Source organism: Rutidosis leptorrhynchoides, chromosome 10 (assembly GCF_046630445.1).
Source record: "Rutidosis leptorrhynchoides isolate AG116_Rl617_1_P2 chromosome 10, CSIRO_AGI_Rlap_v1, whole genome shotgun sequence".
NCBI lineage: Eukaryota > Viridiplantae > Streptophyta > Magnoliopsida > Asterales > Asteraceae > Rutidosis > Rutidosis leptorrhynchoides.
Window position 1 is genome coordinate 51,010,865 of NC_092342.1, and position 14,652 is coordinate 51,025,516.

The following is a 14,652-nucleotide window of genomic DNA, read 5'->3' on the forward strand; positions in this document are numbered from 1 at the left end:
ATAAATATAACAGTTATAAGTAAAAAAATGTGTGCGAGCAGAATGGGCATACTTCTTCTGCGTTTCTGCTTTTTGCCCTCCTCTGTACTCTTCGCCCTTTTAGAGCCTATGCTCTTCTTTCTTGTCTTTTGGGTTGGAGGAGGAGTGGGGTTAGTTTCACCCGTGATGTCAATTGAACTTGATGTTTGTTGATCGGCGGTGGTGGTATCATTCGCTGTCCGTTCAGTGTCTGTTTGTTCAGACCCGGACTCACTATCAGAGCAGCTAACAATTACTCCTTCACCCTTTTCAGCAGCAATAGCATCAGCAGCAGCTTTAGCCTCAGCTGCAACTCTCTCTGCCTCTAGCTCTTCAGCAGTTTTGTCACGAGCAGTGACCTCCACGTCATCATCAAGATCAACGGATAAGAGAGCAGAATGAACCTGCATCACGGAGTTGGCTGCAAAAACATAAACAGCAATATAAGCAAATGTGACAAACAATAGACATGCATTTATATAAAGTAGGATGATCATATCCCATCCTACCCTGGTTTTTCTCACGGAGTACTGGCACAGAAGTGCTCGGCCATTCTTGACTCACTTTGCACAATACAAGAATTCCCTCATGTCTCTCGTATGATCTGGGCGGAAGGTAAAGCTCTTTCAAGTTATTTACTATCCGTTGCTCTGCGGCAGAAATCTTAACACCTTTTCCCACACCAGCATCAATAGCACCCCATTCCCGGACAACGGAGTACTCCTCCGGAATAACAGTCTCATCAACAAAGAAAAATGGACTTTTTCAGTCCTTCAAATTTGAAACTCTATTTGTACCAACAAAATGAGTATTTCGTTTACTATCAATAGTAAGCCAGCAGTCACTAATTGTGCGAATTCTAAACAAAGAGACAAAAACTTTAATGCGAGTCTTTATATTAATAGCATTGCAGTACATTTCAAAGAGGATGATTTTTTGAAGGCCATGGGGATGCATTTGACTAAGGCAGGCCTTATAATATCTAAGAAGGCGAAGGAGAAACTTAGTAAGAGGAACACGGAGGTTGCCGTGTGTAATTTGTAAGGCGTATAAAGTAATTTTTCCATCAGGAGGATTGTCGGCAGTTTGTGTGCTGGTAGGAAGAACAGGGTTGTATTGATTAAGATGGCGGAAGGCAATCTTTAAACCGTCTAAATATTCACTTGTTAGTGATGAAACCATTGTGCTAACCTCCGGAATGTTAGTAGTATTTGACGAAGAAGGCTTGGCGTGCTCTTGGCCAGTACTCGGTGTAGAAGCCATGATAATACAGTAAAAGATATCAACAAGAAGAAAATAGTAGTAAGATGAAGTGTACTGACCTTGGACGACGGTAAACCTTAAAAAGTTGAAGATTGAAGAAGGCGATGAAGATTTGGGGGAGAAATGTGCTTTTTAGATCTTGGCAAAAGTAAAAAAGTGATGGTAAAAGGGTTATGACGATTTTTATAGGGGTTCATCGGTGCAATTTTTATGGCCATGATTGAGACAAGTGTATGGGTGAGTTTAAACGTAGGGTACGAAATAACACTTTTTACAGCTGGAGGCGCGTGGAGGATCTCAGCCGTAAAAAATTAATCATAACAACGTCAGTAAAATTCGTCTGGATTTAATGCCTAAAATGTTTTCCCCGATGCAAGTGGGCAATGAACAGGCTGGTTTGGCATGCGTTATTAAAAGTTTAACAACTTAATCATTTTTCAAATGCTTAAGTCATTAAACTGGGGGGACTTAATGGTGTATCCTATCGTATACACACATAAAAGGCATAATGGTTGCATAAAAGTAGCATCAGAAAGGCTGGAAACAACAGTTTCGTGGAGTTGTTCGTCCAGCGTTCTCCACTGTACAGGCTGCTCCGTCATGCGTAAGCCCTGAAGGCCGCCTAGCGCGTAAGCCCTGGCCGGAGAATGCCACCTTCAGCATAAATTTCGGATCAAGAATAACAGAACGTATCATCATCTGACACGTGTCCCCGAACAATCTGGTGGATCTGACACTATAAATAGACCCCTTGGGTCGTCATTTTACAGAGTTCAGACATTCTGATAACTTTGAGAGCTGAGACTTCACCTCTCTCTTTCTCTCTCTACTTTTTCTCACTAGAAGTCATCCGGCTAGCACTTTTACGCTCTACGGACGACAGATTGATTAAGCCACCCCACAAGTTTCTACACTTGTGAACCGGGTCTGCTGGGATTATTTCCCAAGGGTAAAAATCAATCGGCAACACTCCGCCCTCCTAAAGCTAGATTACTTCTAGTATTTTGTTGACACACTAAGCCTTACTTCATAAGGAAATAGGTGTTAACAAATTATAATATTACTATTTCAAAATGATTCTACTGGCCGGGTTTTTAGTTTCTTTTTCTGTGAAGTGAACTAATTCGCGATAATTAGGAAAAAAACACCTATTTCGATCGATATCAAATGCTTAACTAATTCACATTTTTCATGTTATGCGATCATATTAATATCTCTAAACTCACAATCCTAATATCCCTAATACATTAAGTTTAGCCCAACTAAACAAAGATCAACAGATGAAATCCCTATGTTATTGTTAAATGCAGTCACGGTAACTTTTCATTGCCAAATACAGTATGATGTTAATTAGGCGAGTTTGTACGGTCACTATATCCATTCAACAAATACAATATGGTGTTAATTAGTTGAGTTTGTGTGTCATTGTATTCATATTAGATTGTTCTACTTTGTACAATCAAAAGTGGTATTTTATATTGTACGATCAAAAGTTAATTTTAGTAGTATATGCTTACTTCTTCTCTTAAGATAAAAGTGATCGATGGTATGACGGTTTCAATCACAATATTTGTGTTCTGAAGCTACTATGAATTGTTGGGAACTTGTATCCTGTGACGTGTTTGTTTACTTCATTTTCTCAAATAAAAATTTCACCCGCAATTATCTACTCCACCGACCGATTGCCAACTGCTTCAACGATCGTATTTCTACGTTTGGGGTATTTTTGGACTAGTTTCTAATAATCGATAAGAAGATTTTCATTAGAAATTAGGGGTTGAGAATTTTTTTTCACATGCAGATCGTGAGTTTCTTGCTTTCGTATTTTTTAGCGATTCCACTTTTCAAGGATTGGGTTTTATTTTATAGAGAATTTGTTCTTCGTTTTATGGTTTTCAGTTTTGATTTGTGCTGTTATTGTATAGATTTATGATTAAAAAGGTTAAATTCGCGTTGTTGTTAACTAAAGTTCATGTTAATTGATAGGTTTAGGGTTTCATTCGGTGGTTTCGCGACTGCATCAAAAATACTAATGTTACGTTTACCTGAGTTCTTTGGTTATTTGAAGCAATTGATGAAGCTATTTTATAAGTCTTAAAAGGTTAGGGTTTCCCTATATTTGTTTTGGGCGATTAATATGAGTCGTTGGGGTTTCGAGTTTACATCAAAGTCATGGTTTAAAGGCTATGTTAGACATTTCTAATAAAAAGCCATTGGTTACTTTTTTTCAGTCAACATATTCTCGTGTTCCTTTTATGTTAACTAGCTGGAGACCCGCGAATTCGCGAGGTGATTGGTTTTTTTTTGTTATAAAAAATAACAATTCGAATAAATGTATTATAGTAATATAGTTGCATTTTATTACACAGAATAATAGAAAATGTAGATATATTCTGTAAAAAAACAAATTGTGAGTAAATTACTTAAACACTAATCACACATTTGGTCTACTTTCCCGCAAATTTGTCCAAGTGTATAGCCGCTTGACATGTTTATGAACAGCTATAAAAGTGATGCCAATTTGTGTTAATGTAAGTACGGTTTGCAGCTTCTTATAAGTTACGGTCCTTAGAGTATCAGCCTGCATAAATTTAAGTATTTACAGATAAATAAATACTCTGAGTTAATTATATATCACGGATGTATCAAAGTTACCTGATTTAAGTAAATTTTCATAGCTGATAATCTACCAATTTGTTTAAACATATTGTTTTTGAAATTCGACATAGCCTCATGATCACCTCTATCGACAAATTTGCTACCTCCAAATATTTCTGATATCTCATCTTTCAACGTATTGACTTGATATGTAATAGTTTTCTCTTGTTCAATAGTTTGGACTTTCAAAAGTTCAATTTTTTCAAGTTGTTGATTTGACAACTCAATGTGGTTGAGGATTATCTGCATGGATAATCAAATAACTGGATCAATAAGGTATAATGGTAAGGAAATAAAATATGCTATTTTTAGGCAAAGTTTAATGAGTATTAAAACTAAAAAACAAATGTATTACCTTAATTATATCAGAAGGTCTAATTCCACCAATCCACATTACACAAGATAATGTAGGTGACATCCATGTGACGTTGATGATTGACATCACACAAATTTTTGCGGCATTTTTTTTTGTAGTTAATAATTCCAAATAATGGTCATTTAATAATTGAATCACAGGGGAAATGTGATCAGGATTGCTATTTAAATACATTTGGCGTTGTAACGATGCTATTAGATTGTCAAATTTATAAGACCAATCTCGATAAATTTGACCAAAGTTTGTGATATCTACAAAAAAATAAATAAACAAATAAATAAAAGATTTAATAAATACATAGTTTGTTAAAATACTGATTTAGATTAAAATTAATTATATTGTTAGATAGACTAACCTGCTTTAGAATCGACACATTTCTTCGCCTGTTAAATCATGTATCGAGTAATCAATATGTATTTATGTACGATGTAATATTTATAATTGAAGGACTGAAAATATAAAGGGATAGTGTAAAACACTTACCTCATTTTGTTCTTTGATTAACGATTCAATATGTTTCCTTTGTTGTTGCATCAATAATTCGATCTGTTCAATATAAGCCTACAAATTTTATAATATAAAAGTTAGAAACAAAGTACCATATTTCAATGATAATCTGATATGTACCTATATAGAATTTGTTGTTAAAAATGATTACCTTCTGTCGATCTCTAGTTCGCTTAGATGATTCAGCCGATTTTGCTCTCTTCAGTTTGAGCTACAACATAGGTTGAATGGATAAATATTTAAGCATCATGCTTAATGATTGTCTTAGTTTCTAAAAAAACACAAGGTGATAAAATGCATATTTAGATAAACGACCTTTTCTGATAAATCAGAACCTGCATCAACAACATCCTTAACAGGTTTCTGTAAATTATTTAGTGGTGCATGTTCTCCTTTTTTTCCTGCTTTCATCATTTATGCTGTTAAGTTATCAAACAGTTTGATATAAATAGTTTTATGATATAGAGTAGTATTCATGTTTAGTAACCCTAATGAATTGTTAAAATGAAATGATAAACAAAAAAAAGGAAGCTTAAACCAGTGATGTACCTGTCGAATCCATTAATCAAACGACCTGGAAGTAGGAGTTTTTCAAAGATGAATTGTGAAAGCTTGCATTCTTTTGTTTAATCAATAATGATAATATATTTGTGTGTTTATATATATATATATATATATATATATATATATATATATATATATATATATATATATATATATATATATATATATATATATATATATATATATATATATATATATATATAAAGATATCATGTAATTAATTTAAAATCTTCATTAATTTGTATGTAACAAACTTGTCTATATACCACCGAGGCAGTAGCCTGAGTGGTAGAAGCTCAAGTGTGAGCGGGCCCTTTACTCTATAACGATTAGGCGGGGGTTCGATTTCTGTGGGGGGAGGTTTTCTCAAGGATCCCTGTGCTAAGTTTCATATTGTGGGCTTATCACATGGGCCCGTTTGCAGTTCCATTTCGGGCTGTATTACGAGGTTCGGTCCAAAGCACCTGGGTACTCCGTGTCGAAGGGTGTGAAGAGTTTCCTCCTAGCGTGTGTGTGTGCAAATGATGAGTGTCGTTGAAATAAATGATACGCTGATGCAAATAGCCGTTCAAAAAAAAAAAAAAAAACTTGTCTATATTTTTGAAAAAAATTGAATTTTGAAATTTTGTTAAGATTTTACTATATTTACCTTATTTTAAGGGTTTGAAATGGTAAACTTTATTTAACAAATTAATTGAAAAATTAAAAACAAATCTAAATTATTAAATAATCAAAAAACAAATGACAATAATTGAAATATTAAGAACATTATGTAAATAGCAAATATAAAAAAAACATTAAACGAAAATTGATGTTACGTGAATGATGCCTGAATGTGAATTGTCAAATAGTAAACATCCACGTCTAGTGTTCTGCAAGAAGAAATAATTTATCCAAAATTAAATTGTTATCCGGCTATATAAAGATATGAATATAGTAGTATGAGTAAGTAATACATACGTTTTAGATGGAACGCAACACTTCTTTATAGACAACGTTCTTAGTTGTATTTGTATCATTACCCTTGTCGTCTAATACAACAACCTTCAACCCTTGTTTGGTTGTGACACGCGAAACTGCTACATACAGTTGTCCGTGAGAAAATACTGGTTTACGTAAGTATAACCCAACATTTGAAAGTGAGTGTCCTTGGCTTTTGTTAATTGTCATTGCAAAGCAAACGGCAACTGGGAATTGGCATCTTTAAAACTTGACAGCAATCTTTCTATCCGTAGGTGCAATTACCATTCGTGCAATGTAAGTGAGGTTCCCGAAAAAATGACCAGTAATTATTCGAGCTTCAATGGTATGATCTCCCATCCTCTCTACAATTAGTCTGGTACCATTACATAAACCTTTTGACTGATCCATGTTACAAAGCAACATTATAGGCACACCACGCTTCAAAGTCAATTTATGGTTAGGCACACCAGGGACTTTAAGTCCATTCAAAACTTCAGGAGAGTAAACCTGTTGAGCCCAAGTGTCGTTCTCTTCATCTGGAGTTAAACTATCAGAGCTATAGTATACTCATTCCTCATCATCTATAGAAGTTAAAATGTGCTCATTTATAGAATCTACTTCTTCGTTAGTGGGTGTAGTGGGTGCCAGAATTGCTTTAGAGGTAAAAAAGTTACCATCACCAAGATGATCCAGGACTGAAGGATATGTTGAATTAACTATTGTGTCTACTGAATTTCCATCTGTTTGTAACAAAATTTCATTAGGTAATTCGACATCTGCCTCACCATCGTTTGGCTCGTTTATTTTTCCCTCACCAATCTTTAGAATCCAATCAGCAAAGTCCCTAATTTGTTGTTGATCAACACCATCTATATCAGTTCTTAATCGCATGTTTTTTGTTAATTTCAATACCTTACAATGTCTTCATAAATCAGAAGAATGTAGAGATGCGTGAACAATTTCAGATTGTGTTCCTCTTTGTATAACTGGAAGAATTTGTCGGAAATCACCACAAAAAACAACTTTGCCACAAAATGGAGATGATCTATTAGGAGACACTATAATGTCACGCATGGTTCGATCAAATGCCTCGAAACAATGCCTATACATCATAGGTGCTTCATCCCATATAATTAACTTTGCTTTGTTCAACAGAGCGGCTAAGTCACTATTTTTCTTTATTGAACAGAAAGAATCTTCTAAAACATTGATAGGAATAGCAAACCTTGAATGTGCTGTTCTACCGCCAGTGAGAAGTAATGCTGCAATTCCACTCGAGTCTACATTTATAACAATGTCTCCACGAGAACGAATAGCAGCTGCAAGTGTTTTCCAAACAAAAGTTTTTCCAGTACCACCATATCCATAAACGAAAAATAATCCACCATTATCTTTATATACCGCATCAACGATTGTATTGTACACAACATTCTGTTCGTCAGTCATGGTGAATTTAAGACTCTGGTGCTCTTCTTTTAGATTTTCTATGTCGTATGAAATCTATCTTGAATAAGCATGTTGAGTGATGATTGAATGAAATCGAGATCAGGAAAAGGCATATTCGGTATGTTACGCAAACTGTAACCTGCACTATTAAGGTCTTTTTCAATTCTTGAGAGTGCAAGGTTGTGCAATACTCTTTTGAAAGTCTCTGGATCTGGAAAAAATACAACATAGAATGTTTTATACTTTAATTATAATTAACTTCAATTTGTGTATTTTAATTCATAAATTATTGTAAGTATTACATACCATTAGACCTTAGACGTTCTGGTACTTCTCTGGTAAGATCGTCAGACAATAAATCACAGGTCTCTTTCCAAACACGGTATGGAAAAGTTATACTATCAGTTGTAATTAAAGAAACAAAATGAGACCTACAGGCATTCCCTGTAGACCATTGGTGTACCTCTTTTATTGAAGCAATGTATTCTTTACCGACCTTCTGTGAAGGTTGGTTCATAGTACTTAACAGTATCCCTTTCCAAAGAAGCTCTCATTTTGTTACCCTGGAACAAATGTTTGTCATTTATTGTGTAAGAAAGTGTTAAACAATTTAAGCCTGAATATCTATGAAACTTGTACAGTAATGATGTATTCATATACTTAAAAAGTAACAATATACATGTAAAGTAGGAAAATGATTATTTTTATTCATTTAAAATGATTACAATCAGGTTACCAAATTTTTTGTATGTACAAACTAAAATAGCAAACAAAATGATGATCGGATGCACTTATGATAATGGATTATTATACAGTAAACAATGAAGTATATATGAAACATACCTTTTGATCCACAAGAACCAGTTCAATAGAAGAGACAGCAGATGGGCTATTGACCCAATATTTTTTCCACAAGAATTGAACTTTAATGTTGATTGCCTTTTTCACATGGCCTTTGGTGAGTGCATCAAGTGAGATGATTTCATGAGTTGCAGACATTTTGTGGTAAGTATATTGTGTAGATGTAATTATGAGAATTGTAGTGAATAAAAATGATTAGTGGTATTGGTTTATATAATGGTGAAACCGAAACTAATTTACCATAAATTATGGTAAATTCAATTTTTGTATTTATTTTATAGCTGTAAAATAAGTGATAAACACATAACAAACAGCTAAAATTTGCTGATTTTAAGGAGTTATTTTAAGAAAAAATTGAATTTCCATATAGTCATAAGTTATTCATTCGGAATTCAAATTTTGAATTCAAATTTTGGTGTAATTGTGTAGCTGATGATTTATTCCATATTAAAAAATGGTTGACTGGACCTCTTTAATCATGTTGTGATGAATTCATAGGTTATTAGTAGAATGTAGAAAAAATTATGTTCCACTAAACATGGAAACTAAAGTAAAAGATAGGCACAGAGTTATCGAATATTGAGTTGATTGCAAAAAAAAACATTATCGAATAGTGAATTTTAATAAAATTAATGCTGTCAAATAACTAAAAAATTCATCTACAGGAATATGAGATCAGATATATGAAAAAGATATTGAGTAATACCTAATGATGGCAATTCAAATTTTTGTGAACCATTGAAAACTGCAGACTTAGTTTATAATTGATTCCAACATGTACATATATTGACCTGCAATTTATGAATTGATATTATGATTAGGTAAATGAAAGAAAACTACACTGTTTAGCACTGATCGAGTTTAACATAGCATTAATTCAGGCATTATTACATGAACATGAGTTAAAGTATATGAATAAGAATTTGGTTTTTACCTACTCAATCAATGTCCACGATTATGCAGCAGTCAAACTTGCAGTTTTAGATTAGGTTAGAATCCTGGAGATACATTTATTTTTTTTCAAATTATGATTTGATAATATGATTAGCTATAAGAAACAGAATAAATATGTATAACAATGCATTAGTTAAACATAAATACGAAGAATTTCGAGTGATTCAAACAACGGAACAAAACATTCATCATTGTAATCTATTCGTTACCAATTTATATTAGGGTAATCGATGAGTTTGAAAGCTTTGATCGACGGAAACACGAATCATCGCTGCTAAGTCATTCCGTTAGAGACGGATTATGCGATTCATCTACCTTTTTTGTGAATTGCAATCACGGATAAAGGATGTTGATTTGATGATGGTTTCATGTAAAGATTGAAATTCATGGATTAGAGGGATAGGTTGAAAGAAGAAAGCAATTGTGATTGTGTTGTAATCGACCCCTAAATTTTGACTAATTGTGCGCGTGTTAATTTTTGTCAAAGGGTAATTAGGACAATTTATCTTCTAGTTTTTTACAAATCACGTGATATTGCTGATCAAATTAGATTAATGGTGAGGATTTGATTTTTTTATTGAATGGATGGTCAAGATTTAATGGAGATTGGATTTTAGTGTATGAGAGGAGACTACTCCAACGAAAACTTGATCCGTAAAATTCGTACTTCAGATTTCAATATAAGCGTGCTTTCATTACGAGTACAATAATTCATTAATGAATTGTTTTTTTTGCCATTAAAAGCAAAACTTATGAATAAATTAATTAAGTAATATTATAATTCAAATGTACGTATCAAAAGATAATTGACCTAGAGAGACAAAATACACACAACTTATTATATCATGTTAACATTGAATAGCTGTGTGAACGTTTAATAATATTAAATAATAAATATAATATAAAGGTTGTACGCACGTGACAAATATTTAAATTTAAATTGAGTATATAATAAGAGACAAAATACAAGTAGTTTAAGAGATTATAAATTATAAATATTACAATTCAACAGCTCCATAACTCCATTCTTACAAAATTCATTAACTCAAACTTAGAAATAATCAATGGATTCAAGAGACAAAAGCATAAAATTTCATGTGGTGATGCTACCATGGTTAGCTTACAGTCACATATCTCGTTTTCTTGCTTTTGCAAAGAGACTCACAAATCATAACTTCAAGATCTACCTTTGTTCATCCCAAATTAATTTCGAATATATCAAAAATAACCTTGAAGACAAATATTCAAAATCCATAGAATTTGTAGAACTTAATCTTCCATCTTCAAGTGATCTACCTCTTCACTACCATACAACAAATGGCCTCCCACCTCACCTTAAGCAAACTTTAACACTTGATTATGAAAAATGTGCTCCAGGTTTTACCACAATACTCGAAAACCTTCGCCCTCATCTTGTTATCTACGATTTCAATCAGTGGTGGGCTGCCGATGCTGCATCGTCTTTAAACATACCTACAGTTGAGTTTGTGAGTGGATGTGCAGCCATGTACTCTATGGTTGCCCATTACTCGATTAAACCATTAGGTGAAAAGTTTCCATTTCCCGAAATTTATCTTAAAGATCATGAAATTGCTCATGGTAAAGAGGTTCAAGGTTATTTTCCTGTGGATAATACGAATGTTACGCAAGGGTACGCCAAGACCATGAAAAAGTCTTGTGAGATCGTCTTGGTTAAAAGTTTATGGGAACTAGAAAAAAAGTATATTGATTATGTTATGACAATTTGCCTAGCGCACCCACACCAGCGGAAGCGAGGATATAATTTGTTTGAGACAAACTTGCCAGAAACAATAGAAAGCAAATAAAGTAACTGATAACACGACGATTTAACGTGGTTCGGCAAAACCCTGCCTACGTCCACCCCATGAGTCTCCTTTATTCTTATAATATAAAAGAACCCGGTACAAGAAAAAGTACACTATGAGTAAACCCAAACCCAAGCCCCTTAGATTTTAGTATAAAATCTAAGTTTCCCGTACACTCTTTTACACTCCTTACAAGAATAAACCTCTCAACCTCACAAATAAACACACTCCGTTGATAAAACCTATCAACTATGTTTTTCCCATTTGTGACTTGATCCCTTTCTCTTGGATGATTTTTATTTGGCTACACAACCATGTATTTATATTGTTTTCCTTCTAATGTGAAAACCACATATGAAAACAATACTATAAATGTAGCCCAACTATTCCTTTTCCAACTTCATATTTTGCACATGTATTTCATGCATGCTTAATTAAACATAAATGTGAGTCAACAAGGGTGAGCCACCAAATGTGGCTACCGTCCAACAATCTCCACCTTGATGAACATTTATCTTATCTTTTTCACCGAAAATACTAACGCCAAGTATTTTCACCATTGGCCTCATTTATCCCCGCTGCACACACCTTGAATCACCTCGGTCCTGAACCCTGATTCAAATAAAATGTCCAATAACCATGTGCAGCTAACCCTGTCAACTTACCTAGTTAACACCGGAGAGGAGTCTCGAATCACCTCTTCCACCACAGTAGGATTTTTCTTCTCACCATCGTCTACCTTGGTCAAACATGTCCCAATATGTTCCCGACCTGTTTCCCGCCTGCACGCTTTCAAAACCTTCGAGACACGAGTACATTTTGTACTCGCCACCAGACGATATAAACCCTCATACTTCTCTCGCTTCATCAGGACCATCACACCACGTGGGATTTTCATAACTCCACCTACGGCCGAATAGCCGTATCCTTGAGAATCCAACACGCATAAGGAAATTAGATTCTTGCACATCCTTGGTGTGTACGCACACCACCAAGAGCGTAAGCAGCTCCGTGAAACAATTTTATTTTCACCATGCAAACACCCTCAACATCACATGTTGAACCATCACCTAAAGTCAGCACCCCGCTTTCTTTAACATTAGCTTGTCAAAATAAGCTTCCTTGGAACACACATGCATCGTACAACCAGAATCTAAAATCCATTCATCTTGAGGAGAAGTAGAACTTTTGGAGATTGTGAGAACATCTCCCACCATCACAATAACTGCTATCGCAGCCGATGAACCCCCAGATTTACCTTCACCATTCCTTCAGAGTGGACAGTCCGTCCGTAGTCACCCCACTCATGACATTTGAAGCACTGGATACCCTTCACGCCGTCTTCTGATCTAGACCTACTGTTATCACTAGATCTCTTCTTGGCAAACCTTCCCCTTCCATGACCAACCATAGCAAACCCATGCTCAAAACGGTCATCAGATCTTCGTCTCTTATCCTGCGAACTGGGAAGAGATGTAAGAAGAATAAGGGTCTTTCTTCTTCCTCCTTTAAACCTCAACTTATTCAAGTTGATTAACCAGACCATTAAACACATTCATGTGTTCAATAATATACCAATCGTCATCCGCCATCTCAAATGGCTCCACCTTAAATTGCATATCGCCGTTTCTCGCCATCTCCAAACAAAAACTATCCGATAAACCTGGATACGCTCTGATACCACTTGTTATGACAATTTGCCTAGCGCACCCACACCAGCGGAAGCGAGGATATAATTTATTTGAGACAAACTTGCCAGAAACAATAGAAAGCAAATAAAGTAACTGATAACACGACGATTTAACTTGGTTCGGCAAAACCATGCCTACGTCCACCCCACGAGTCTCCTTTATTCTTATAATATAAAAGAACCCGGTACAAGAAAAAGTACACTATGAGTAAACCCAAACCCAAGCCCTTTAGATTTTAGTATAAAATCTAAGTTTCCCGTACACTCTTTTACACTCCTTACAAGAATAAACCTCTCAACCTCACAAATAAACACACTCCGTTGATAAAACCTATCAACTATGTTTTTCCCATTTGTGACTTGATCCCTTTCTCTTGGATGATTTTTATTTGGCTACACAACCATGTATTTATATTGTTTTCCTTCTAATGTGAAAACCACATATGAAAATAATACTATAAATGTAGCCCAACTATTCCTTTTCCAACTTCATATTTTGCACATGTATTTCATGCATGCTTAATTAAACATAAATGTGAGTCAACAAGGGTGAGCCACCAAATGTGGCTACCGTCCAACAGATTACATGTCTCAAGTTCTTGGGAAGAAAGTGTTGCCTGCTGGACCATTAATTCAAGAATCCTCATTAGAAGTTATCGATGAGCATATGGAGATTTTTCGATGGTTAGATAAGAAGGAAGAGTCATCGGTTGTTTTTGTATCTTTTGGGAGCGAATATTTGTTATCTGATAACGAGATAGAAGACATAACTCATGGTTTGGAGCTTAGCCAAGTTAGTTTCATATGGGTGATAAGGTTTCCTAAGGGAATAGAAACTAGTGTTGAAGAAGTACTCCCTCATGGTTTTCTTGAAAGGTTAGGAGAAAGGGGATTGGTTATTAAGAATTGGGCCCCACAAGCGAAAATTTTGAGCCATTTGAGTACGGGAGGATTTGTTAGTCATTGTGGATGGGGTTCGTGTATGGAAAGTCTGCGTTATGGTGTTCCGATTATAGCGATGCCAATGCAATTTGATCAACCATATAATGCGCGAATTTTAGAAAGTGTTGGAGTTGGTATTGATGTCGGTAGAGGTGGAGATGGTAGGTTGAAGAGGGAGGAGATGGCAGAAATGTTGCGGAAAGTTGTAGTTGAGGACGTTGGTGTTAACATGAAGAAAAAGGCAATGGAGATGTGCGTGATCGTGAAAAAAAATATGGATGATGAAGTTGATAAGGAGATTATTGAGAGTTTGGTAAAACTTTGTGAAAAATAATAAATTATAGTATGGTAATTGGTGGATGATATATTTGTCAAAATTTGTTGCTTCGGTACTCAGCTTGATATTCTACATTTACGTAAATTATATTACGGAGTACAATTATATCGATAGACAACATGAATTTACTGTTGACGCCATCTTTTTACTATCAAATTGATGTCTTAGTCATTTTACACCTAATTGTTTTTTTACTCCATCCGCTCCCAGAGGCTTCTGGTTATACTCATACATAAGTCAGAGTTTA

At 34.8% G+C, this 14,652-nt stretch overlaps 4 protein-coding genes across 5 annotated transcripts; 1 reads left to right on the forward strand and 3 right to left on the reverse strand.

Annotated features, from left to right (window-relative positions):
• Window positions 1-3,655: 3,655 nt before the first annotated feature.
• On the reverse strand, window positions 3,656-5,504 carry LOC139871836 (TGACG-sequence-specific DNA-binding protein TGA-2.1-like). 2 transcript variants are annotated; one of them, XM_071859580.1, is made up of 8 exons: window positions 5,372-5,455; window positions 5,138-5,223; window positions 4,974-5,033; window positions 4,799-4,876; window positions 4,671-4,698; window positions 4,295-4,566; window positions 3,937-4,182; window positions 3,656-3,862 (listed from the first exon to the last, which is right to left on the reverse strand). In XM_071859580.1, the coding sequence occupies exons 1-8, from the start codon at window positions 5,382-5,384 to the stop codon at window positions 3,716-3,718; spliced, it is 930 nt and encodes a 309-aa protein (XP_071715681.1). In that variant the 5' UTR covers window positions 5,385-5,455; the 3' UTR covers window positions 3,656-3,715. The 2 variants fall into 2 exon arrangements, with proteins under 2 accessions (XP_071715681.1, XP_071715682.1); XM_071859581.1 differs by having other exon boundaries at window positions 3,737-3,862; window positions 3,972-4,182; window positions 5,138-5,504.
• Window positions 5,505-5,563: 59 nt separating this feature from the next.
• LOC139871837 (uncharacterized) lies at window positions 5,564-10,001 on the reverse strand. Its single transcript, XM_071859583.1, has 7 exons — window positions 9,820-10,001; window positions 9,591-9,654; window positions 9,363-9,447; window positions 8,639-8,748; window positions 8,102-8,358; window positions 6,347-8,006; window positions 5,564-6,258 (listed from the first exon to the last, which is right to left on the reverse strand). Exon 6 carries the CDS (start codon window positions 7,793-7,795, stop codon window positions 7,274-7,276), a length of 522 nt encoding a protein of 173 aa, XP_071715684.1. The 5' UTR covers window positions 7,796-8,006; window positions 8,102-8,358; window positions 8,639-8,748; window positions 9,363-9,447; window positions 9,591-9,654; window positions 9,820-10,001; the 3' UTR covers window positions 5,564-6,258; window positions 6,347-7,273.
• On the reverse strand, window positions 6,590-7,240 carry LOC139870267 (uncharacterized). Its single transcript, XM_071858102.1, has 2 exons — window positions 7,024-7,240; window positions 6,590-6,885 (listed from the first exon to the last, which is right to left on the reverse strand). Exons 1-2 carry the CDS (start codon window positions 7,238-7,240, stop codon window positions 6,590-6,592), a joined length of 513 nt encoding a protein of 170 aa, XP_071714203.1.
• A 673-nt stretch (window positions 10,002-10,674) lies between the features above and the next one.
• LOC139870268 (cyanidin-3-O-glucoside 2-O-glucuronosyltransferase-like) lies at window positions 10,675-14,402 on the forward strand. The gene is made up of 3 exons (XM_071858103.1): window positions 10,675-11,343; window positions 12,917-12,926; window positions 13,723-14,402. The coding sequence occupies exons 1-3, from the start codon at window positions 10,675-10,677 to the stop codon at window positions 14,400-14,402; spliced, it is 1,359 nt and encodes a 452-aa protein (XP_071714204.1).
• The last annotated feature ends 250 nt before the right edge of the window (window positions 14,403-14,652 follow it).